At 27.9% G+C, this 26,355-nt stretch overlaps 1 protein-coding gene across 1 annotated transcript in view; it reads left to right on the top strand.

The window, feature by feature from the left end:
- LOC100197081 (dentin sialophosphoprotein) overlaps positions 1-26,355 on the top strand; it is a 41,931-nt gene that overhangs the window by 13,094 nt on the left and 2,482 nt on the right. The window contains exons 2-4 of the mRNA XM_065810151.1: positions 1,097-3,018; positions 14,541-15,573; positions 20,533-20,612. Coding sequence (XP_065666223.1) covers positions 1,097-3,018; positions 14,541-15,573; positions 20,533-20,612 — 3,035 coding nt within the window. The remainder of the gene's footprint in view (positions 1-1,096; positions 3,019-14,540; positions 15,574-20,532; positions 20,613-26,355) is intronic.

Here is a 26,355-nt window from a genome sequence, read left to right as displayed (position 1 = left end):
ACTATAATTAGTTATCAACAACACCATCAACAAGGTCTTGACAAACTTTGGGTTAGTTATTTTGAGTGAGCTCATTTAAAGAAACTTTTTAAAAAGTCAATTGCAACAATTTGTTACAGTTGCTGAGCTTTGCATGGTCAAAGTATATTTCGGGACCAAGCACTAACTTTTTCTAAAATACAAAGTAAAATTACTATAAATAAAGTTAAACATATCGGTAAAAATGTATAAAATTTTGCAACATGAAAATATTTTTCCCTACTAGATCCATCTGGGCAGTTGGATACTTTCTAAACAAAATTTATAAGTATTTAGCATTGCTTGATTATCTTTTAAGTTTGAAAAAAGAAATAAACTGCTAAAAATTAAAAGAAAAAGCTTTCTTAAAGTTTGGATTATTGTTTACATAAAATGAAAATATTAGCCTCATTTATATTTATTTATGTTACAATAATGTTTTATATATAAACCCACAATATAAATTAATCTTGATTTAGCCAATATAGACAAGTTTAGACGTTTTTTATCATATTCCGTAAAAATTAATGTTTAATGTTTAAGTTGATAATACATGTTCTTTTTCAGACTTTATTAGAATATTACAATAAATTTTATATAAAAAAATTTCTAGAAGTTTATAGTAATTCAATATATTGACTTTTTATAGACTTTTAGAAATAAAAACTCTAAAGAATCCGATTAATTCTAAACAACTTTAATAGAAACAAAATGGTTTTGTAAAAGTTCTATAGACTTTTTATCCTGATTAAAAAAGAAAATATGCACTGGTTAAAAGGTAGATGTTTATACTAGTAGGATATCAAAACTACCCTTCTAATTTTGTACGCAAAACAGGCGGGGAGAATCGTTTGTTTTTTTTTATTCTATTTTTTTATCACAAATATAAAAAATTATTATATATAATTTAATACAGCTAAGCATATTATTAGTTTCATAAACACGCATCTCGCGCATTTATGTATAGCATAAGTATTACAAAACAATTTTAATTATAATTTAATTAAATATAAAATTTAATTACAAAACAATTTTAATTATAAATAATAACTTTATCATAAATACAAACATGTTTTAGTTTTAGCAATTGCTATTTCCAAAAGAAAGGTTAGTACTATCACCTCAATTGACTCACAAGCAAAAAATGACTTTAGTTTACCAACAAACGAGAATGTGGAACAAGATGTCTCACGTTCCTACGTGCAAAAATTTTCTCAGTCGTGGAATTTTTTTGCTAAAGCCAATGATATTTCAAAACGTGAAAGACTTAAGAAAGCTTTATCAGACGCGCTTCAGTCTATGGAATATAAAAAAAGAAACGATATAGCAGTTAATATAAACAGTGAATCTGTATCAAGAATAAAAAACGCCGCAAAACTTCTCAAAGAATTTCGTGAAATGTATTCGTTATCAGATAAAGTAAAAAAAACTTTACAAGATTATAGCAAAGCAAGAAAAGATTTAAAATTAATTGCGAATTTTAAAGCTAGTGATTTAATTTTAAAAAGGTTTCTTGATCTTCATAGCCACAAAGATAATAAGCGAACCAATATACCTTCAGCCAATATTATTGGACTGCGTAGTCCAAAATATCTCACAAAGACGGATACAATATCTTTAAAAGCAGTACCTTTGGACAAAAATGGAAACATTGGATTAGAGTTTTCATCAATAGATACCCGATCATCGAGCATGAAACGTGCAATTGAAGCTTTTAGAGCAGCTAAAATCATTTTAAATTATGAAACTACAATTAGAAGTCATATAAACAGCAATCCCTTTCACAATAAAACATCTATTAATAATTTAGAAACGGATTCTGACCTAGAATTTACTAAGAGTAGCAATAAACGATCTGAGTTTCCAGATCTTTTAAAGTCTAAAAACTCCACTAACGCCACTAATGACATTAATTATATTAAAGATACAACATTATCAACAAAAAGTAATAATGAAACTAGCAATGAAACATCTTCAAACAAAACATTAAACAATGAAACAAAGGATACAGAAGTTAATAATAGAACAGCTAATGAAATGGTAGGTACACCAGACAATAGTGGAACAGTCAATCAAACAGTGGATACAACAAACAGTAGTGGAGCAGCCATCGAAACGATAGGTACAACAAACAATAGTGAAGCAACCAATGAAACGGTAGATACAACTAACAATAGTGAAGCAGCCAAAGAATCAACAGATACAACAAACAATAGTGAAGCAGCCAATGAAATATTAGATACAGAAGGTATGAGCAGAACTACCAAAGATCGAAGTAATCATAATAGTCGCACCAACAATACAAATGATTTAAGTAAAAAAATAAAACCTTTTGTTGAACTATTGAAAAAAATCGGAGTAAAAAATTTTCTTAAAAAAATGAAAACTATGGGTTTGAATACGCAAGATTCTGTAAATACTCGTGATAACACGCGAGATAAAATAAATACCGCAAATAAAATACGAGTTGAAGAACCGAATAGAAATATCACTTTAGCTAAACCAATCGAAAGCAATAATCCTGAAGACGAAACTTTAAAAGAAAACTCTAAAGAAATAATTGAGCAAATAAAACACGACGATGATTTAATTAAAAAAGAAAAAATGACCGTGGAAAGATTAAAAGAGGCAAAAATTGCAAGGCAAAAGTATGAAATTGCAAAACACGAACTTGCAAAAAAAGTCAAAGAACTTTATGATTTAGCAAACGATTTTGAAAAAGAAGAAACTCAAGACCAATTTCTAGAAGTGAAAAAATCATCTACGTCAGTACCTTTTGCAAAAAACCAGAAAAGTGAACAGCAAACTAAGTATGATGAATTCAAGAGTGTCTCTATAAAACGTAGTGACAGCCATCCTGGCATAGCCCTAGCAGGTATTTTGCATAAAGAACCGTCTATTCTTAACACTGAAGGTAGTGATAGTATTAACAAAGGGCTCACAATGGGTATGATTGATAAAACCGCCCATCAAGTGAAACTAGATGAAGTAAAAACTGTTGTAAGTAAATTTTTTTAACTCTTTATTTAATTTTTTTTTTTCATTAATGAAAATAATTCTTAAAACATACAATTCAAAAAAAAACATGTAGGAAAAGACGGGGCAAGATGGCGAACGTTTTAAAACCCTTGAATTATTGCGAAAAAAATCAGTCAAGAAGCAAATAATACTTTGTCAGTATGATTATGTTATCACAATGATTCATTGCCTGCATGAATTTTCAGTTTCCAAGTAGAAAAATTTGAAATAAAATTAAAAAAAAAAAGTTTATAAACTTGTTATCTGGTGGAGCAAGTTGACTTATCATGCAATTTTTGTCTTCAAATTTTAAAAAATCTTAAAAACTACCAACTACTCTAACTAAAGTTATACAAAATAAACACCAAATAAACACGAGTCGCAAAAAAATGTTCCTAAAAAAGTTAAACCCGATGGACATCATTCATTATGAATAACCAAAACCGAGGTATTTATTTTTAAGTGCAAAAAGTAAACTTATTTAAAAAAAAAACAACTGGCGTTTTAAAATACAAGATGTAGATACAGTTCCGTTTTTACCCATTTTTAAGTTTTTTTGTTGAGTTGTTATAAGAAAAACCATCTTGCCCCTTCATCATCTTGTACTTTTTCCCCCTAATTCAAAATTTTATATGGGTGGGTTCAGTCTAAAAACAAGATACATTATTTGATTTTGTTTAGAACACTCTTCACCCCAATCTTATTTAGCACTGTATCCCATGTTTAATAGTTTCAATTTTTTGTGCTTGTAAAAATTTAAATTTACAACTTGTTTATTAAAATTATAAATAAATGACAAGCTATCAAACTAATAAATTAGGTTTGTTACTATTTCAAAACATTGATAGCAAAAATCATGATATAAAGAACACGTTAAGTTAGATTACTTAATGATTTTGTGTTGTTGTTTTTTTGCGTATAAATAAGTAAATGATTGTGTATTAATATATTTCCTGCAAGTCCGCTTGGAATCTCAAGTGTTTACTTTTTTGTCCTAAAAACAAAATGAGTTGCTATTTGTCTCATGTTTATTGTTTAAAAAAGTCTAACACTAGTTTACATTTAGAACAATCATTAACCACATGCAATTACTTTAAAAAGTTGGTAAAGATCTTCTACTAGTTAACGAAACTCTAAAAAATAACATAATAATTTAACAGTATTTTTTTACTTATAATAATTTTACACAATTTTGAAATTAGCTAAGAAATTGCTTCTATCAAGGATACAATATTATTCATTAAGTTACACTTTTATATTTTAACTCAAGCAAAATAGTTTGAGACTTGGCAATGGCTTCTTTTTTTTAAATTAAAAAATTATTTAAAGCCTTTGTGATTTAATTGATGATTGATATCAATAAGCAGACGGAGTTCAAAAGGTTTATGAATTATATATTCTTTGTACCGTCTAATAACAAACTCAAACCTCCTGGAAATACCTTCAATATCTCTAAAGCTTGGAAAGATGTTTTTATAAAATAAACCTTATGGAAGAACAAAACAAAATCAGATATAATTTTTATCTCTTTTTTAATATGTAAGCTAATAATAGGTAAACTAGTTACTGTGAACTTGAAGTTTCAAATAGTATATAGCTCTAGGATATAGCCATATGATACGGAATATGCATATTAAAAAAAGAAATTTAAAACATAAATTTTAGTTAAACTTAAATTTTAACGGTAGCACTAGGCACAAATATGTAAGAACTGAAATTTTGTTAGATTATATCTGATCCCAATATTTTGGAATGTTAATAACTATATGTTGTTAACTGGATGTTAATGACTAATGAATATTTGCAAACTAACGATTATTTAACAACTATAACGATTATTCTGCAACTCATTTGAGCTGACATGCGTTTGCGTAATATCTTAAACACTTTTACGAGTTCGACACTTATGAGTTAACATGGCAATGCATCATTTCGTCCATCTAACCAGAATTAGAAATTGAATATTTGATGCCAATCGGACCACCTAAACCCCACTCAGCTCTAAAGTTTTGTTTTACTTTGTATAAAACCCCAATCACATAGGTACTTAAATGCATGCACCATCATTGACTCTGTTAGGTGTGATAGTATGGTTGTTGATCCTGATCCCTTTAAGTTAGCATTGTTGTTGTTCTTGTAACCTATTAAAGTTAAGAATGGAATGCCATATTTGAATGCAGCTTTTCTGATTGAAGTATTTTTTTCTTTTATATCATTTAACGCAGCTTCTATATCTTCTTCATTATATGACTTTTTACTTGTTGTCATCTTGAAAGTGATTAATAAATTTCATTGAGACGGTTTTGTAAAATAACTTTAAATAGGAAGAACCCGGAACTAACACATGAGAAAATCTGATAATTTATTTTACATAGGTATCAAATAATTTTGTTCAAATAGGTATCAAATAATATATTTCACACAGGTATCAAAAATTCTTTTTTGATACCTGTGTGTCACGAGAAAATAATGCTAACTTTACTCAAAAAAGAATTTTTGAGTAAATATTTTCTCGTGACAAGTTAACTTATACTAAGGAATAATTTTTGAGTAAATTTTTTCTCGTGACAAGTTAGCTCATTCTAAGGAATAATTTTTGAGTAAATATTTTCTCGTGACAAGTTAGCTCATACTAAGGAATAATTTTTTTTTTTTTAGTTTGATATTTTTAAAATTTGTAACAATATTGAGAAAGTTCACTTTTCACAAAAAAAATAAAAAAATAAAACATAATATTATAAGGGTTTTTTTTTACTTTGAAAAAAGTGGGTTATTGTTTTGGATTATTATACAGACTAATATTTGCTACACGCTAAAAGTAGAGCTGTATTTTTGGCTGGAAACTGTTGCCAAAATAAATAGTAAAAAAATTTTCATACTATTTATTTTATTATAAACTTTTTATTTATTTGAGTATAAATTTTATACTAAATAATAAGTTAATAATCATTTTTATAGTTTGCGCCAACTCGGAGCGGGGTAAAATGGAAAGCCTTTTTTATTTTGAGGGTCCCCAAGAAAACTTTATTAATAATGAATTCCACCTCAAAATGTTACCTAAAACTCTTTAAAACTATAACTTAATGTTTAAAAAAAGAAATGTTCCTTTGGGGCTTAACAGAGTAAACTAACCCCAATCTCCTTCATGGGCAAATTTGGTATATTGAATCATGCGTTATGCTTAAATAATAAATTGCAGTGATAAATTTTTAACGGTAAAAGTTCCGAAAATTTTTTTTTTTTACAAATTACTCCCGAGTCCCTAATAAAAGGGGGGGGGCGTTTATTAAGCTTTTGAAACTTTTCCCAACCACCCCAAGCTTATTAAGACCCTCCCCCCCTCCCCCTGTTTAATGGGTGTTTTGTAAAAAATATTAGTTTGGATTTATAAACTGAAATTTTTTATAAAAATACTTATACTGTAACATAAAAAAATTCTCACCCCCCCCCCTTTTTTTATCAATCCCTCTTGTTTATTAGATCTGGACTTACATTCCCACCCCTCCCCCCCACCCCTTCACCCTCCTCCCTTGTATTAAGGACTCGAGAGTAGTTTATTATTTAAAATTCTATATTAGGGTAGAGCTAATTGAACAATTTTCATTAATCTAAAAGATCTCATAAACGGTGCTGTGATGAATGAAAAGATTTCGACTGTCACGACATGTCAGATTTTGATTGTTTAGATTTTTTCATTATCGGATAGCTAATGAAACCTCCTAAAAAATGGTTGACAAAAAAGTATAATTCTGATTTATTTGAGAAAATATTGCTAAAGGTTTGTTTAGCTTCTCAACCTGCCCCAACGGAGTGAGTTGAGCAAATGTGTGAGACAAGTTGAGCAATTATTGATAAATCATCATTAAAACTATTTTTAACAAAAAGCGTATCTATAATTCATAAACTTTTTATTTTAAACACTTTAATGATGCACAGTGGGGTATTTGATCGATTTAGGCGACGAAAAATATTTTTTAACAATTGATTGAAAAAATTTAATTTTTTTTTAGTAGAAACCGAAACAAAATGATAAAAAATAAAAAAAAGATTTTTAAAAAATGTATGGTGATAGAACCTTCCTTTTTATAACATTTCGCTATAGCGCTAATGCATAAAATAAGAATTAACCTATTATACTTGGTGAAAAATTGAATTATTCTTGTCCTAACTTTTAAGCTGCATTAAAATAGAAACCTTGGTTTAGCGTTGTTTTCAAAGAATCGGGAAGCATCGGGAAGGAATCGGGATGAAACCCAGTGGGCACAGTACGTTTTTAAAACGTTCTTTGGACGTTTTTATTAGGTTTAAACCTTATAAAAACGTCTTAAAAACGTTTTAAAAACGTACCGTGCCCACTGGGAATTACTATACTCTAACTCTTATTAAGCTATCGGAAATATTAAAAAGAAAAAAGAAAATGTTTTAGAGTACTTTATATATAAACTCAAAATAACTACTATGAAAAAGGTACTATTTAAGTAGCCGGATGATGTCAAAAGCTAACTTTCTTCATCAGAAGACATCTCTGCTCTGAAGATTCGTCATCTGAGACAGCAATATCAGGAAGGTTTAAAGGTTCAGCTGGAAGTAGCATCTTCAAGGTTTCCTTTAAAAATGGTTTAGTTTTTTGTTTTTTTTTGGTAATTCTTATGCAAGTTAAAAGAGAATCTGAGTTGAGTTGTAATTTGTTAAGTACGTCATGGTTGTAAGACTCTCTGTAAAACTTTCTTGCACTGTTTTGGCGGTGAAGACAAAAATATTTATTTCGCGCTTTGCTGTTTCTTCAGATAGTTGAAATCATTATTTTCGGAAGTTTGCTACCAATAGGAAGCAAAACATACTCTACAACAATAAAACTGTTAATAAGGATTTTATGCATTGTAGGGGTCATCGGATATCATGGATATAACATATAATAACGTTGTTTTTACAGTATATTCCCTAAATTTTTCAACATCAGTTTTATGTTAGCTTGAAATTGTTTCCGATATCCCTTTAAGACGATATATTAGGTTATAATCAATACATAGTATTTCAGCTGCCAACTTTGGGTCGGCAAAAAATCGTCGGCTAGTGTTGCCATCATTTGAGTTACCAAATCCAAGCTTAGGCTATGTCTACAATTAAAACTTTTTTTTTTTCTAAAATCCGATTGTATTTCTAGTTTTTTTTGCTTGACAATGTCTTTTTTGTTTTCTGATTTCACCTTCCATTTTCTGATAGACAATTTATAGGAAAGGTGCAATAAATTTTCAAAAATTCGGATCCTAACATGCAAAATTGGTAACCCAAACTCTAGTGTATCTGGTTTGACTTCTTTTTTTATTGTCAAATTATTAAAATTTTTTGTTGTTGCATCACAAATGAAGCATCTTATAGTTGAAGTTGTTTGAGTGGATGCGTTACACACCTTAGCATCAACCATTGTGAGCATCATATTATGCTTAACTGAGAAGAAATTCCCGCCCACTGTCAATTCTGTATCATGCAATGAGATAATTGAAATTTCAATAAAGTTTATCTCTTCATTTGTTATATCATTAGATTCTTTGACAAATCTAATTATTATAGGGCAGCAATAACGCTCCGAAAAAGGAGTTGGATTTTGCCTGATCAATTATTTGTCTTCCGTACAAGTTGATTGAAGCGGTATAAAAGAATTCTGAAATATACTTGCATCAGCATCAGCATCATTCAGAAATTTCTGTTTGTATTGATTTTTCTGTGATCCATCACAACCCCATCTACAACTTAATACTAACAAATTTTTTTGTTTTTCGTTTAAATTTTGTTCCACTTCTTCTAAATACATTAACAATCGTGTAACCGTATGGTCCAATAAAACTTGTAAATTGACTGCGATACAAGTGTCAGTGACATTATAAGATTCTTTATTCGGATAACAGTCTATCTTTGCCATTTGCAGGCTACTTTGGCAAGGATAATGTATTTTGCAAGAATTTCTAAGAATTTCATATTGTCTTCTGGAAAGACCAATTTTAAAAAACATGGCCAGTGCTTTTAATACCGATAACTGCGCTTTGTTTTCCTGTAAAGCGTTAGAATATACTACCTTTTAAATATTTGCCCGCTTCGGAAAGTCAATGATTTCCTTTAGAATTTTTGAAGCAGTTCTTTTACTTTTAACACCTAATTCCACCTGAGCACCACAAACCAATGTTTCTGAATCTGTGATACTGTGTATGTCTTCTGTTTTCCTTCATTTGCTTCTGTCGCTTAATTTTTTAAAGCTCTTCGTTGGCCTACCCCCTCGATGCAGTACTGCAGATATCGCAATCATTCCTTTGAGCCAATTACTATTTTATATTACAAATTTTTTTCATACCCGTTTGCTATTGCTCATCGTTGTTTCGATTCGGAACTAAATTGCAATAAACTATGCTTTACTTTTTTTATTTGTTCGTCTGAGTAAATATCTTTTGCTAATATGTAATGTTCTTAAAATTTTAATTTTTCATTAATGTTTGATGTTATTTGGCTCTGAATTAGATAAAAGACATCCTTCAGGTCATTTCTCTGACATCTGACGAACCTAAGATAAAATCAAAAAATACTAGTTTAAAATTAAAAAATACCTGAAAGTTATATAAATGGTATATATAATTTCAATATAAAAATATATATGTATATAAAAGGTATATTAAGGTATGAAAGGTATAAAAGGTATATAAAAAAATGTATATTAAGGCATAAAAAAGTTATATAAAAGGTATATAAAAAATACCTGATATATATAAGGTATATAAATAAAAGTTTATTTTAATTAATACCTAAAAAAATATTTTATAGTTTATTGATAAGGTGTGGCGGAATAATGTCGCAAAATTTTGATTGTCACAAATTTTTATTGTCGCAAATTTGATTGTCGAGTATGTAGAAAAGGAATAGTGTCGCAAATTGTCGCAAATTGTCGCAAATTGTCGCGTGATTGATTGTCGAATAACAGAATAAGTTATTCTATAAGATAAAATTTTCTATCCAACGGTATAAAGTTTATAAGATTTTGTGGTGTCAAAATGGACCCTTTTTTGCCCCTAAAATTACCTAAAAGGAATATTACTGTAGCGCAATCGACTGGGTTTTTTTTTACACCCACTCAAAGACTGTGCACTTTCTCTCTGCCATTTCAGCATTATACTATTTTTGTCTAGGTTTGACCCTATTTTTCGCTAATTCTCTCCGACTACAATTCCGTTTTTACTATTTGGCGACTCTACTCTGTTTTTACTATTTGCGACACTATTCCGTTTTTACTATTTGCGACACTATTCCTTTTTTATGTTTTCGACACTATTTATTAAATTTTTTTGCGACACTATTCTTTTTTTTTGCGACATTAGGCCTTTTTAATATATTCGACACTATTCCGAAATTTATTTTTCGACATTATTCCTGTCACCCATTGATAATGGTAAGTCTTCATCAAAATACAGAAAGAAGCAAAATAATAAGAAAAACGCAGAGACAACAACCCACGCCTAAAATACGAAAAATAAATGAATAAATGCCCAGCAAAAAGTGGCAAGTGATTTTTACGCATCATTGAAGTCAAAACCTTAGCCTATCTGTTACTTTAAAAAAAACTGGAAATGCTTGGAAGTATTACTAATAGCTTATACTTTGCAGAGAAAATTGCAAAAAAAACATGAGAAAAAAAAAATTTATAAAAGCCACTGTCTTATATATAATAATAAATGTATCAAGTAAAACTTTTCAAATATTTTCACCTTTACCGACTTCAATAGAATTCATCACTAATAACTTTGAGATGCATTTTAATTAAACTATAATCGTTTTTGATAATTGCTTAAAAAAAGAGCAACCGAAATTAAGCTCTTTTTTTAAGCAATTATCAAAAACGATTAAACAATAATAATTTGATCAAATTTGTTTATACCCTAGGTCTTATTGTTAAAACCATTTGCAGATAACGATTTCAATATTCACTGACTATTCAGCATTGCTAAAATAACTTTTCTTTTTTCCATGCTTTATATAAGGTTACTTTCTATATATATATATATATATATATATATATATATATATATATATATATATATATATATATATATATATATATATATATATATATATATATATATATATATATATATATATATATATATATATATATGTTTGTGTGCCACAAAATTTGAAATCAATTTTTGAAAGCTTTTTTCTCAACCAATTTTGCTCAAATTTTGCACACTTAATCATTTTCGATGACAATACAAGGAAATGGAAAAATTTGACCAAAAAAAGTTAATTAAGTTAACAAAAATTTAATTTGTATTTTCCCATACATTTTATGTATTTGATATGAATTGCGTATTACGTCACAAAAATCATTTTGCAAATTATTTGCAGTTTCGAAGACATTAAAGCGCAGCGATTCAAAACCTATTGTTTTAAGTTATTAAGTAATAAGTCTTAAGTTATTAAGTTAAAAACCTATTGTTTTAAGTTATTAAGTTAATAAGTCTTAAGTTATTAAGTTAAAAAACAAAAATTTAGTAAAAACAGTAATTTTTAAATTTAAAAAAAAAAAAAACAGTAATTTTTCCTTCTACAAAAGTTAACAAAAAAAGAATTTCTAGGCCCAATAGAATTCTGCTTGCATAAAGCATGGATTTAAAAAAAGAATTTTTTTTTGATTTACTAGTTTATTTGACAGTTTTTGAAAACTGAATTTTAGCCGCCTAAATTAATCAAATAACCCACTCTGTGAAGTAAGTAAGAGAAGAGAAAAAAATAAACAGTAAGAAAGTATATTAATAAAGTATAAAAATATTATTTGTTATACAAATACCTTGAACTCTGAAACCCGATTGAAAAATTATTATTCAATAAAAATATATAATTTTCAAAAAAATATATATATAATGTGCCGCGAAATTTCTTTATATCAAAGTTGTTTCTATGTGTTCGATAGTTCAGTAGGGTTGCCAGATGTCCCGATTTTACGAAGGAGAACTAAGTAAAAAAAATATTTTTACATATTTGGCGCAGAATTCTCCTTCGTAGAATCGGGACATCTGGCAACCCTATAGTTCAGTTTTATTTATTTTTTTCTAAGCCACTCAAATTATCCCTACTAGACAAGGTGACACATCAGTTAGCTTTTAAAGAGAACAGTAAGACTTAAAAAAAAACGGATTATTGTATTTGAAAGTCCGATAAATTGGTAAAATATTAACACTAAAGTGATGATGGATAAAAAAATTTATAAGCATTTGCAAAGAAAATAGCAATAGTATACTTTTTCTGGTTTTTTTGTCTAAAATAGAAAAAGTGCCCGGGCAACTCACTTGACTGCCGTAATTCCTTAACATGCACCCCTAAGATGTTTTCTCATGCGGTTTGCAGTTTTCAAGATTTTTCAATTTCCTACCTTTCCTTAGGTTCAATTAGTCCCGCTTTAACCTAAAATGTGTTTGCGTTTTTTTATAGAACAAGTTCGTTTTATTCATATCCAGTGAAAATTTAGCGGCCTTAAATCATTTGTTAAGTTTACTTAAATAAAGATTCGTGCTGAATAAAATTGCTTTATTTTATTATTTTTGCCAAAAATGTCATTTTTTGAAATAAATAAACAAAAACAGACAAAGCGTTTCAATGTTTTGCAATTCAAGATTTAAAATCTAATGATGGTTTATTAATAAAATCTAACGATGGTTTATTAATAAACTATAGTTAAAATGATATACCTTAAACACATCCAATGGATAGACCATTGCAAAACAAAAATTCTTATTTAGATCATTTAAATGTTTTTGCTACATAAGAATTGTAAGAAGCCGAATATCGCAAGAAGCCGAATATTGAAAACTCTGAAAAGGAGTTTCATCAAACTGAAACTAAAAACTACTTGAAGTTGAAGTCAAAACAACAACGCACATTAGCCCTAGTTCTTTTTTCCATCAAATGTGTATTGACCAATCAAATAAACTTTGATAAAATAACCAACAATTTTGCAAACATTAAAGTAAGAAAAATTCGTCTTTGAACTTTTGATATGGGACTAGTAGTGTATTAGTGTCGGGTTACCGAAAGTTTCTTTTAATTAAAAGTTAGTAGTGACTTTCTATTTTTAACATGTATTAAGTATTACTGTAGTCACTTAACGCAACATCATCAATTTTTATTCTCCAATTTATTTAGTAGAGGAAGTATTTGTATATTATATTGTTTGTTACTTAAGTACTAAATGCGATGTTCAATAAGTTTCCTCTCAACCGGGGTTCGTTAATAGATGACATTTTTCATAAAGCTATCATTTTTTATACCGAGGGCCATACAGTTTACTTCTACCTAGGACCATATGTGCGTAAAGAATTTGCTAGATAACAATGTAGAATTTTTTTTTCACGCGGTTGTTTTAAGACTTTTTATGCATAGATTTATCAGTCAATTTTGCTCAGAACTATTAGTCAATTTATTATTTATTTAAGTATTGAATTTAAGTAACACAAGATAACTTTGTTGAAAACGATCTTAGATTAAGCAAACTTTTAATCAAATTTATGGGTCTACATTTGTTGTCAATTTATTATAGAGTTAAGCCTAACATTCAGAGAGCGGTCAATAGCTAGTGGCCCTAAGTATAATTAAAAAAGAGCTTATTGTACCTACCCAGCCGTCATTTAGTTCTATAAAGACGTCTTTTGAACGTTTAAAAGACATTCAAAACGTCCTTTGAACATTAAAAAAAGGTTTTTTGAGGTCTAAATGCCCGCTGGGTAAGTACAATAAGCTTATTTTTAGTTGTACTTAGGGCCACTAGCGATTGGACTATTGGTGCGGGAAACAATTTTTAAACCCTTCTACATGACGGACTTTTATAGTTTAAGTCAATATACTTATACTAATACAAAGTAATTAGTATAGAGATGTGATCGTATCAGTTTCACCATTTTTAAAAAAAGTCTTGGGCCTTGAATTTAGGCATTGAAAAAATCTCGCCCTAAGTACACGAACTTCCTCTATAGTTTAGAACAATCTACAACGAATGGTAAATTAGTATTGTTCTTTTTTTTTGTTGACTTTTATTGATAGACTATGCAATTATACTCGTAAATAAGAAAAAATCAATAATAATTTTCTAGTACTGTTAGAAACAGTTAAAAAAGTTCCAAAACTGAAATTTTTTAATTTATCAAAAGCACCAAAAATTAATTAGTCACGGACGTAAAAAACTCAGCTACGCCTCATTTTGCATAATTTAGAACACTGGACCAAACACTTATTTGTACAGAATATATAATTCTCCGAACACATTGTTAATCACATATCTTCTTTCAGTGAGATATATTCTTTCAGTGAGATTTTTTATGTAATCAAAGGTTTTGTTAATTAATTTCATTTTGTAAATTCCTACGTTTAATAACATGACAAAAGTACTTTGAAAACCTTTGTCTGTGTCTGAACTTGTCGTGTATGCTGTTTTTTAAATGAATTCTAACTTAGTATGATTTTTTGTTCAGGCTGATGGTCACATGACTACGAAAATAAATGGTGCAGAGGACTCGCACAAAGATAGCAATTCTGAAGAAACTTTTAAACAAATAGCTCAAGCAATTAATGTTGGTATAAGTAAAATTTCAAAAGATGATATAAAAGGCAAATCATTATTGAAAATTGCAAATTTACCGGCGACAACTGATGCAAAACAAAATAAAAATATTGTGCTCATGGTAACAAACTCAACAAATAAAGACTCTATATCCAATGGGCATACAACAGAAAATATAGATGAGTTCTTAACAAAAGCATTAACGGATATTATATCAAACTCAAGTGCTCAAGGAAAGGATTATATGATAAAAGACAAAGGTCTAGAATCATCAAAACAAAACGAAGAGAATCGGAAAATTGTAGAAAAAGCCATGAAAGCACATGCCGCTAATCCCCATGTAGAACTACCTCTTCTAAAAAAGAACGGAGACACTATTATTCCAAATAAAGACGCCAAGCTAGAGGATCAAAAAGATAGAGAAAAGGTTAAGCAACTAATATTTCCAACTAGCATTTTTAATAACTCTCCAAAAAATAACTCCGCTCAAAACGATGGATTAGCTAATTATGCAGAGGAAAATCTTTCGAAGTTGGTTGCAGAAGATCCTAACAATAAAGCCCTACTCGATAAAGCTTCGCATATGGAAGAGCAAGTTGCAGCTGCCCAGGAACGGTTGTTTTCTACATTAGCTGATTCTTCTGATAAAGACAACTCCGTACCCGCAACTGGATCATCTGTGCTAACGCCCAACCTCGTAAAAACTAATTCTCATTCCACTTCTGATGAGATTTTCCCGCAAGCTCTGACATCACCTGGTTTTACTGAAACTGAAAATACAGAGCATAGTCATAACTTTTTAAATTCCAACAACGAACAATCGCTTAGATATCTAAACAATGATCGAGAAGGTGATCCATATAGTTCTATTAAAGAAGAAAATCTTCCTTATGAAGTACCATTAACAAGGCACACTTCACAAGTAGATGAAGCACCTGAAGAAGGTAAATATTTTTTATAAACTTATTTGCACAGCTACCAGATATTCTAATTTAAGTTTGAGTGTATAATAAATATCTTTATATATAAAACGCTGCATTGTTACAGCCGGAGTTGCTGTTAGTACTCTCAGAAGCCTATATAATGTAAATCTAAAAAATGTAAAGATTTTATTCCAGAAGTAAAGTGAGGATTGAAGTTAAAAGATATGTATTTGAGTTAATGCTAGGTTACACACACACACACACACACACACACACACACACACACACACACACACACACACACACACACACACACACACACACACACACACACACACACACACACACACACACACACACACACACACACACACACACACACACACGCAGGCACACGCACGCACGCATGCACGCGCGCACGCATGCACGCACTCACATACATACAACAAACTTTTTGTGTATTAATCATGATATATTATTTAAAATAAGGAACAATCGTTTTAAATTAATTTATTCGTCCGTAAAAATGGTTAATTACGGAAATATTTCGCTAAAAATTTAATAAATCTCTTGTTAGAGAAATATTTCCCTTCAAAATTCATAACTAATTTAATATTAGGGCTATACTCACTAAAATTAGCATGAGTACTAATATGATGTCTGCGCTTTTTATGAAGGTAATATTTTTTTATTTCGTTGCTATGGATAGCTTTATTTTGCATAGCAACAACCTGTTTTTGGTATTTGCAGATATGTTACGAGTGATATTTTGCATGAGTACCAATATAAAATCACGCTTCTTATAAGAGTGATAGTTTTTTATTTAGTTGCTATGGATACTTATATGGCTTAGTTACCAGATTCTCCTTAGTTGAAAAAGGAGTTAATTAATTTTTTGAACAAATTTTATCGGATTTTCGACCCACCTTTATTGGATAACAGTTAAGTATTTAGGTAAATAATGTTTTGGCAATAATAAAAACAAAAAATAACGCCAGAAAACATTTTCAATTTTAAATAACATTGAAAATTTATTAAACAATAATATCGTATGATGATTGTTTAAGTAATTTTAAAACATCTGAGGGAAATATTTTATGATATCAACGTAAATCAATGTAAATGATATCTACGTAAATCTGCGTAAATCAACATCACACTGTTCCGTGTGATGTTGATTTACGCAGTGATGAAATGACAGGATCACTAACAACTAGGAGTCTATTGATTAAATCTGTATTTGTTGCTCTTCTGGACATTTTTCAGCTGAAATTTTTGCAATAAGATTTGATGTCTTTATTTCTAGCCTCTTGAGCTTCCTCTGACGTAAGTCCGATAGGTAATGCAAGACTTTTAACTATGTCATGTCCGTGTATCAATACTTTGTGCACAGATTGAGCCATGTAATATCATGGATAAAGGGACATACATACAGTGTCAAGATAACAATCCTTGAATTTTATAGCTAGTTGCTAGCTCATTTTCCACCGGGTAACATCAAATGTAATTGGTTTTCGACTACGTCTACTTGCAGTTGGCTTATTGTCTTTTTTTTCTGACAATTAAATATTTATTAAGCCAATTCACAAATTTCTTTTCAAAATTTTTGACAGTGTAGTTTGCAGATTTCCACTATTTTAAACAAGTAAACAAATTGTTGAACAGCAAGCCTAAAATCGACGTCTTTAGATTCAGCAATTTTTGGCTGAATAAATTTTAATATATCTTCAGTAATATTTTGTTTTGAAATTCTAAGATTGTTCTTTTGGAGAAAATTATGAATGTCTAAGTTTAATAAAACCATATCTAAATAATTCTTATAATAAATATTTTGTATTTAAAAATTTAACATTATAATACACATGCCGCATGGACTACTAATTCGTATTAGTAATTAAGTTACTGCAAGTGTTACTAATTAAAATACTGTAATTAAATTACTGTTAGTGTTAGTAATTAAAATACTAACAACTAACAAAAATATTTTGTTGATATGCAAAGGTATCCAAAGTAAGGTTTCAATATTCAAATGCACAGAGCTCTGGTAACTAAGGGATTTAATATAAATAAAATATCAATGAATTTCTCTTAATATATGTAGATACTAAAATTAAATAAGTTTCAATATTAGACAACTAAAAATTTTCAAATTTTGTCCACCTACTCGCCCACTGTGCGTCGGTTTAATTTCGGACGAATATAAAATTTAAAAAAAAAACATTTTCTTCCTTCTATTTTTTTGGCCTTTTTTTTTTTTAATACCGTAGCAATTTTTTTTTCCTAGCTGCATTAACAGTATTAACTTATATTGAATATATTAACTTGTTATTAAATAAATTATTAAAAAAACAACACTCATTCATAAGTTTGTACACGCAAAAAAAAAGTAAACCTGTTTCCTGAATTTTTGTTTTTAGATACTCAATTTATTTTAAATCATAATAATAACTTAAACTTTTTACATATTATTAGTCAGAATTATATTTTGTTCAAAATAGTGGTAATAGATTCTTAATTTGAACTTTGCAAATCTAATATAGTTCGGTTTACTTTTCGTTAATTTTATAATGATAGATTAAAAAAAAAAATTTAACTTTTTTTTACGTATTTTAATTTTTTTTTTTCTTGTTCTCATTTTTAAAATAAGTTTTTAAATAATTAAAAAATCATTTCTTTAAATTAAAACTTTCGAAATTTGTATTTATCCGTAGCTAATCATAAATTCTGTATACAACTATAATTTTTTTAAATATTGTTTAATTTTATTTCTTGGATTTTAAGTATAGGATTTTATATTTACTTTAACAAAATCTTTCAATTTTAGGGTAAACAGAACAGTTATTGACACTTAAGGTATTACTCAATTTCATGCGGGTCTTTCATATAATAAATAAAATAAAACACGCTTTGAAACTCAATGACATTTTAAATGATATTTCTTTATTGTTTTAACAACTGTGTTTTTTTTTATGAATAATCTAACCGATATACAAAAAACAAAATATTTTAACGAAAAACACGCTGAAAAGTATAGCTATTGGGCACATGAACGATTAGAACCATGGATTATGATTGTTTGAACATCATACACTTTTTATAACTATATTTTGTACATATTTCCAAATGAAATATTGTTATTATGCGATTTAAAAGGCTCAACTCTTAACTAATTTTGTAAGAAAATTCGCTATTATAATGCACGCACAGAAAAGCACAACAAAACACGTTTTTGACATTAATATTGCAGAGTTAGCCGGTAAAGAAGGGATTATACGCATGAGCAAAATTATTTACGAAGACAAATATGACAGTATTGCACAAGTTTTTTCAAATCTATTCTTATTTTTTAAACATAAGTTCTGTAGTGTTTAATAACTATCCTATACTGTAGTGTTTAATAACTATCCAATCTGAAGTGTTTAATAACTGTAGTGTTTAATAACTATCCAACAACTGTACTGTTTACCCTATCTGGCTTTTGTATTCTACCTCCATTCTTTTAACTTAGCTCGATATCCTAGATTAAGGTAGGTTCTGCCATAGATTTATTTTTAGTTTAAAATTTCTAGAGAGGTTTTTTTTTTTTTTTTTTGAATAATTTTACTTTAGTAGAAACTTTTTATTCATATCTTGCTTTATTGTAATTGAAATAAAACAAACAAATGTAAATAAAAATATTTGGATGTGGAGACAATCTAAAACTTATTTTTATAAAGTCACTTATTATATCAATTCAGTTATTTAAATCATTAGGGTTTGTATATTAGGATTTTAACATTTTTACAACCTAAGTTTTTAGTTTAATAAAAGTTTACGTAAGAAAAATGAAAGAAACGTCATTTCAATATTTTTTTTTAAAAAGTCACACTGAAAACAAAAAGTAGATTCAATCTGTTGTATGGATTGCGTAACATAGTACAATGTACACTGTACAATGTTTTGAAATAATATTAATTGTAAATCTGATCGAAAAACCAATTGTCTGCACAGTAATACAGTAAAAGCCTATCTACTTTTTCTAAACTCGTTCTTGTTGTTGGTATGAGAATGAATGCAAGGATAGCTACTTTCTTCAAACAACATTATCCAACCTTGTATTATTGACCTTTAAAAGATCTTTGAAAAGTAATCAATAAGAAACGTTTATTTTTCTCGATGAATCTGAGCACTCCTCATGGTACAAATTTTTAAAAATATGACGATGACCACTGATAAACTGCGGTATGTTGATTCCGTTCTTTGAAAATATTCTGCGCAGTAGGACAACTACTACATTATTTTTATAGCATTAACACTAGTTGTATCAGCAATGATAATCTTAATTGAATTCCATAAGTTGTTGAATTCCATAAATTTCATCAGAAATATTTGCAGCTCTTAAAACAATAGTTTTAGTCTTGTAATCTTCAAACGCATAACATCTAACTTCACTTTATTTCTCTAAGTGATTATCATTCGAGTATCTTATTAATATAGCAAGCAAACTGTGTACATTTTGTAAAAGTTTCACATTAATTTTTAGATACATCACGACTAAAATTTAAACTGAAAAAACTATAATCATAGGCATAAGATTCCAAATTTATAAGATGTTTTAACTGCAGCTAAATTTAGATACACATACATCAATATTTAAAAGATTAATTAAGCCAAAAATGATAACTCATTGCGATAGAAATCGGAACATTGGTTTCGAAAATGATGTCGTTATTAATGAAAAATGCAAAATGTACTTTTTTGATGTAGTATTTAAATAAAACATCATGAAGTATTAATATTTATACTAAATGATGCGTTTTGCGATGCCGGTATTAACCAAAATAGTATATATATATATATATATATATATATATATATATATATATATATATATATATATATATATATATATATATATATATATATATATATATATATATACATGTAAACAGTTGAATTGAAATCTTGTCTTATTAATTTTTAATAACTGTTTTAAATTAGACGATGATGACGATGAAGAAGATCATTATAGGGTATCTAGGCGAAGACATCATCATCATTATATGCCTGAACCAGACGAGGTAGGTTACAAAATTAAATATTTGTTTTAAAATAAAAACTATGCTAATAGTTTTTTGTCAACCTCTTCAAAAGAGAAATTTTAGTTTTTCATTCATTAATATTTATTAATAATTATATATTCATTAAATTATCCTTAAATTTATCGGGTATTTTTTTAAGCCTTCCTTGCTTTTTCTTTTTAGAATGTCTTTAAATTAGAATTTCTTCCTTCCCTTTTAAGTCTCCGCTATTATTTACAGAATTTACATCTTAATAAATAAGATTTGTTAAACTAAAAGTTAACTAACTTTTAGTTTAACAAATCTTATTTATTATTATTATTTTTTATAAATCTTATTATTAGTTATTCATGGGTCTAATATATTCTGTGTATTATAAATTTTAAAGTGACTACTTCATTTATTAGTCTTATCGTTGTATAATGCAAAAGTATCAAAAAGACAAATATTATAAGGTTGTTTTAAATATTCAGTAAACTTCCGGTTTTTCAAACCGGCACCTATTAGAAGTGTCCGTTTATTCACGATTTTTATTTTGCCGTGGAGTTTCTTTAACAAACTCATGCAAATCTAATTAAGTTATTCAAAATTTTGTTTATTTGAAGTGATATTTTGTTTCCTTTAACACAAGTTCTATCAGTTTTTGTATTTTTTTTAGAAATTTTAACTTAATGTTTGAAAATGCAGTTTTTCCAATCTATAAATCAGTTCTTGATATAAATTTTACTATTTCCAGTGAATTCTTGTAGACAAGGAATTTTCAAACTTATGTTATCTTCCGAATTGACAATCTTTCTTGTAATTTTAATGTGACAAATTTTGTTTAATTGTTAACGAGGTCATGGGACGCTGCATCTGCAAACACTGTAAAGCATTGTTCTTAAAAAGCAGGTATCTCACAAGAGTGACATATTGTATGTTTAGATGATTAAAATAATCCTTTCAAATTGCGCAATAAGAATGTTGATTGGTTGATGATTTAGTAGACCTTGGTGTTGACGGTTACGTAAACATTGATAATGATGTTTGTACAAGTGGAAGCAAGTGTGATCACAGATCGAGAAATTCTCAATTTTATTTTAGAAGAAGAACTTCTTCTCGTTTGAGGCTAGCTCTCAATGTCTACTTTTTTTTTCCATACTAAAGTACTTTAAAAAGTAATGGTTATTTGAAATAAGGCGCTTAAAATAGAACGTTTAATTACTTGAAATTTCGGTTATTTAAAGAAAATTCTTACCCCCTACTGTCTACTGTATGCTAGAACTACGTCGTTTCAAAGAGATGCTTTTTTCTCTACAAAGATTTCTTAAAATTCGAAACATAATTAATTTTTTTATTTTTTATAAATTGCACTTTCAAAGTTTACAGTCATTTTCAAACTAAATTTTATCATTTAGGTAATTATAACAAATATTTTTGATTTTTAACGTTTGTGACTATTTTATTTATCGATGTTTCTTATTTATCGATGTTATTTATTTATCGATGTTTACTTGTAGATATGCTTAACTTAACTAACAAATCAAAAACAAACAACAACAAAAAAATGCAACAAAAAAACCTATTCCATAACTTATAATATTTATGCAATTAAATAAATAAGTAAATTACTTAAAATATACATTTATTTTTTGTTTTTATTAATTTATACATAAAGCTCGCTTAGTAATGCAAAATAATTAAGAAAATATATAAAGATATAAAAAAGAAAAAAGTTAAAAAGTGAATGGTTACATACACATTCATTCATTCTATGATTTTGACCGTCCTAAAAATATTTCTCACAAGGGACTTCCTCACGAAAGACTCCCTAAAGGACCTAAATTTTTTGTTTCTGCGCTCCGTCTAAAAACATTCTGGTTAGCAGATTTTTAGCATTTATTCTTTTAATGGTCATGAAATTTACGCTTAGACTAGTGCATATAATACCTGCTGTAGTGGTTAATAAAAAACTTCCAGGTTCCAAACTTTGTTTCAGGTATAAACTTTTATTTATTAAAATTGATTTGCAAATTGGAAGACAAAACACAGAGGATATTAAACTTCCTCCTCAACATTCCTTTTTTTCATTTGTTTGGCTCGACAACAATTGCGTAGACTACAATAAAATAAAAAAAAAGATTAGTAGCAACTTTGTAAAATAGTAATTTAAAAAAATTATATATTCAAAAAATCTAAATTCTTACTTTGTAGAGCCTTTCCAGAAACAATTGATCAACAAACATCAACAAGCAGAAACAACTTCTCTTTTAGAAGCTTATGTACATTCTCCTACTTAGCATGCTCTTTTGCTATGTACTCTCTGATCAGCCAGGTATAATATGTAATATTTAAAAAGCACTTCATATTACGGAAGTTATGGAAAACAAAGTTCATGATCAATTTTTTTTAAATTTAGGTTTATTCCCTTACCTCTTACTATTCTCGCGTGCTTTTCCAGGAATTGTTACGTATGCACGTTTATTAATTTTTGAAAAATTTTTCCACCCACCCCAAGCTTATAAAGGCCCCTCAGTTTATTAATTTTTACTTGCTATCAACAAAAAAATTTTACAACTTAAAAACACAGTGTAAACCGGCCTTCAAAACTAAAAAACGTACATATCAATCATTGATAAAAAATTTCAGTGTAATAGACATTAAAAATAGTCGACCTCTAAATAAGTCTTTATTTGTTGAAAATGAGCTTTTGGTTTATTCCTCACAATAGTATAAAAAATGTATATTACATGGGTCATTGAACGGGTACTAGCGGAACATTTTGATTTTTGTAATGTCACATTTTTAGATATATATTTTTTTATCTTAACAAATTAGATGTTTATATAATTATGAATCCACCTAAAGTCATTTATTTCTTTTCCTATATATTGAAATTTCGTTCAATTATTATAAGTTTAGGAATTATACTCAACGCAACTAAGATATAGAACAAACTCGTAAAAAAAAAAACCCCGATAATTTTAAACATATCCGATTGGTTGTTAGTGGCAAACTGAACAAATTTTTATTTATCGGTGTTTAATTTATGCAAATAAAGAATTCGTAAATAATGGCAAAATACTGTAAACAACCCAAGTGTCTGTTATAGCAGTTTTGCAGAAGATATATCCATATAATAATAAAGATATCTTGAATTGTTTTTTTGACATAATTTATGAACCAATTACAAATTATTACATTTGTGTTGATAAATTTTAAATAATTATGCTACTTTTAAAAGCAGTTGGAATGAATGTAATATGTATTATTAAAATTATGTAATATATATTTCATATTTTCAAGATTTGAAATACTCGGGACTTATTCGGCCGAATAAGTCCCGAGTATTTCAAAAAATGATATTAAATACAGAAAGCAGTTTTTTGAATGGGGCTAAAGGTTATGATTATTTATGCAAAAACAACTCTTGTAGAAAAATTAACACTACCATAGTTTATCTGAATCTAACGTGACACTTTTGTTAAACATACTCATTTAGGCGTGGTATTGAAAATAATAACTTTAATTTTCATAAAAAAATGGTATTTCATGGATAATTTTCACTAATAATGTCTGATTATAAATGTCAAGTTACGTTCATTGAAAACAAACACCAATACGTGCTTTTATGAAAAAATCAAATCCATAGACTTATTTATAGCCAAGCCCCAATGTATTTTATGTTGAAAACTACATCTTTTCTAAATAAAACTACGCTTGACAATTTGATATAGTTGCATTACTTTTACAAACTTATAATAGTGATTAAAATAATCTTTCCATACATACCAAATATGTCATACTTTTAGATGAAAAAACTTACATATATTATAAATGTCATACTTTTAGATGAAAAAACTTACATATATTGTAAATGTCATACTTTTAGATGAAAAAACTTACATATATTGTAAATGTCATACTTTTAGTTGAAAAAACTTACATATATTGTAAATGTCATACTTTTAGATGAAAAAACTTACATATATTGTAAATGTCATACTTTTAGATGAAAAAACTTACATATATTGTAAATGTCATACTTTTAGATGAAAAAACTTACATATATTGTAAATGTCATACTTTTAGATGAAAAAACATATATTGTAATTGAAAAATCTTTTACAATTACAACATATTTAATATTTTTGTTCGGAAAAACGTGTACTATGCCTTAGTTGCATTGAGTTGTCGATTATACGCAGTGTCACTTACGGGGCGCAAAAAACATTGGATTAAACCTGTTGTTTTCAGTTGAATATTTTAAGCCAAATATTTAACCTAAATAAACTGGCTTCTTAAATTATATTAAGTAGTTATTATTCTGCGTAAAATTATTCAAAATAATATATTCAAAAAAGCTATTTGTTTATATATCTTAAATGAAATAAGTTTTTTTTACTTACGGGGACAATTCTACGCTTTTATGAAAATGTTTTTTTAGCAACAATTTGGTAGCTAAACTACATTTTGATTTTAATTTAATTGATTTTAATTTGAAATTTAAAACAAAAAAAATAACACAGATAACATTATTAATCAAAATTTAAAATTTTTAACCATATGGCAATTCAATGATTACTTGGTTTTTGTTTAAATTTATTTATTCATTTCATCGAAATAACTCCCTTGAGCGTTGATTTGCACGTATAAGCATATTAAGTCTTTTTGAAATTATGATAAAACAGATGTTAAAAAATGCCTATTTGACCTCAAACCACACTAGAATTGAGTTGCTTTTGTGTGTTCTGTAAAAAATATTATTTTCTATTTACGAAGTTTTGATTATAGGCCGACGATTAATTAAAATTAGATTAAACAAAAAAGTTCCCAACCCATCCCCATCCTTTTGCTCATTCCCCCACATTTCAGCTGAATAATAATTTGATTTTTTATTAATGAAATTAAGAAATAAGAAATTTGATTTTTAGTAATTAACTAAAAAACAAAAAACCCTACTGTGGGGGTGGAAAGGGGGGGGAAGAGGGTTTTGTTTTATCATTAAGAAGTTTTAATTAGTAAAACAACCTTATTTAATATTTGTATTAAGATAAATAAAGTTGGAGTTTACATATTTCTTAGAACTTAAAAATCTCATTTCTGAAATATTTAATTTTAAATTATAAGTGTGCTACCATAACTTTAAATTAAAAAAAATTAAAAAACTCATAATAAAGTTCAGTTTTACATTGGAATACGAGCACGCCAAATAAGTTTTTTCAAAATAATCTTTACGCTGTACTCTTCAGTCTCTTAGCTTACATCTAGTTGAAAATCTTACTCACAGATATAAAAACATCCTTAAAAATTAATCAAAAGTAAATAAGTTGCTACTATTGTGTATTAATAAATAACTTGAAATTTATTTAAATAGCTTGGATTTGTTCGACCGCAATAAACAAGCAAGAATCGTAAAAAACAATTTTAACATTATCTGTAAATGTTGAATTATCTTTAAATATTGAAGCCATTCCGATTTAAATTTTTTTTTATTGGGTGCTTTACCGCAATGCAATTTAGTTTCGGGGAGTCTGTAAAACTTAGGGTGGTAGACTGCTAAAAAATTATTTTTTTATTTGATAACACAGGTCAACAAAAAAAAATTTCTGGTGCCGAGCAAACAATTTGTTTTTTGGATTGCATTTCACATTTTGATTTCAAATATGCAACTCATTTTTTACCATCACGTCAAGTTATAAAGATATTTGGGTTCAGATCTTTAATATTCGGGGTAAAGTCCCTAATATTGTCAAAAAAAAAG

Source organism: Hydra vulgaris, chromosome 11 (assembly GCF_038396675.1).
Source record: "Hydra vulgaris chromosome 11, alternate assembly HydraT2T_AEP".
NCBI lineage: Eukaryota > Metazoa > Cnidaria > Hydrozoa > Anthoathecata > Hydridae > Hydra > Hydra vulgaris.
The sequence above is the reverse complement of the archived record's forward strand: the minus strand, read 5'-3'. Positions and strand labels throughout refer to the sequence as shown.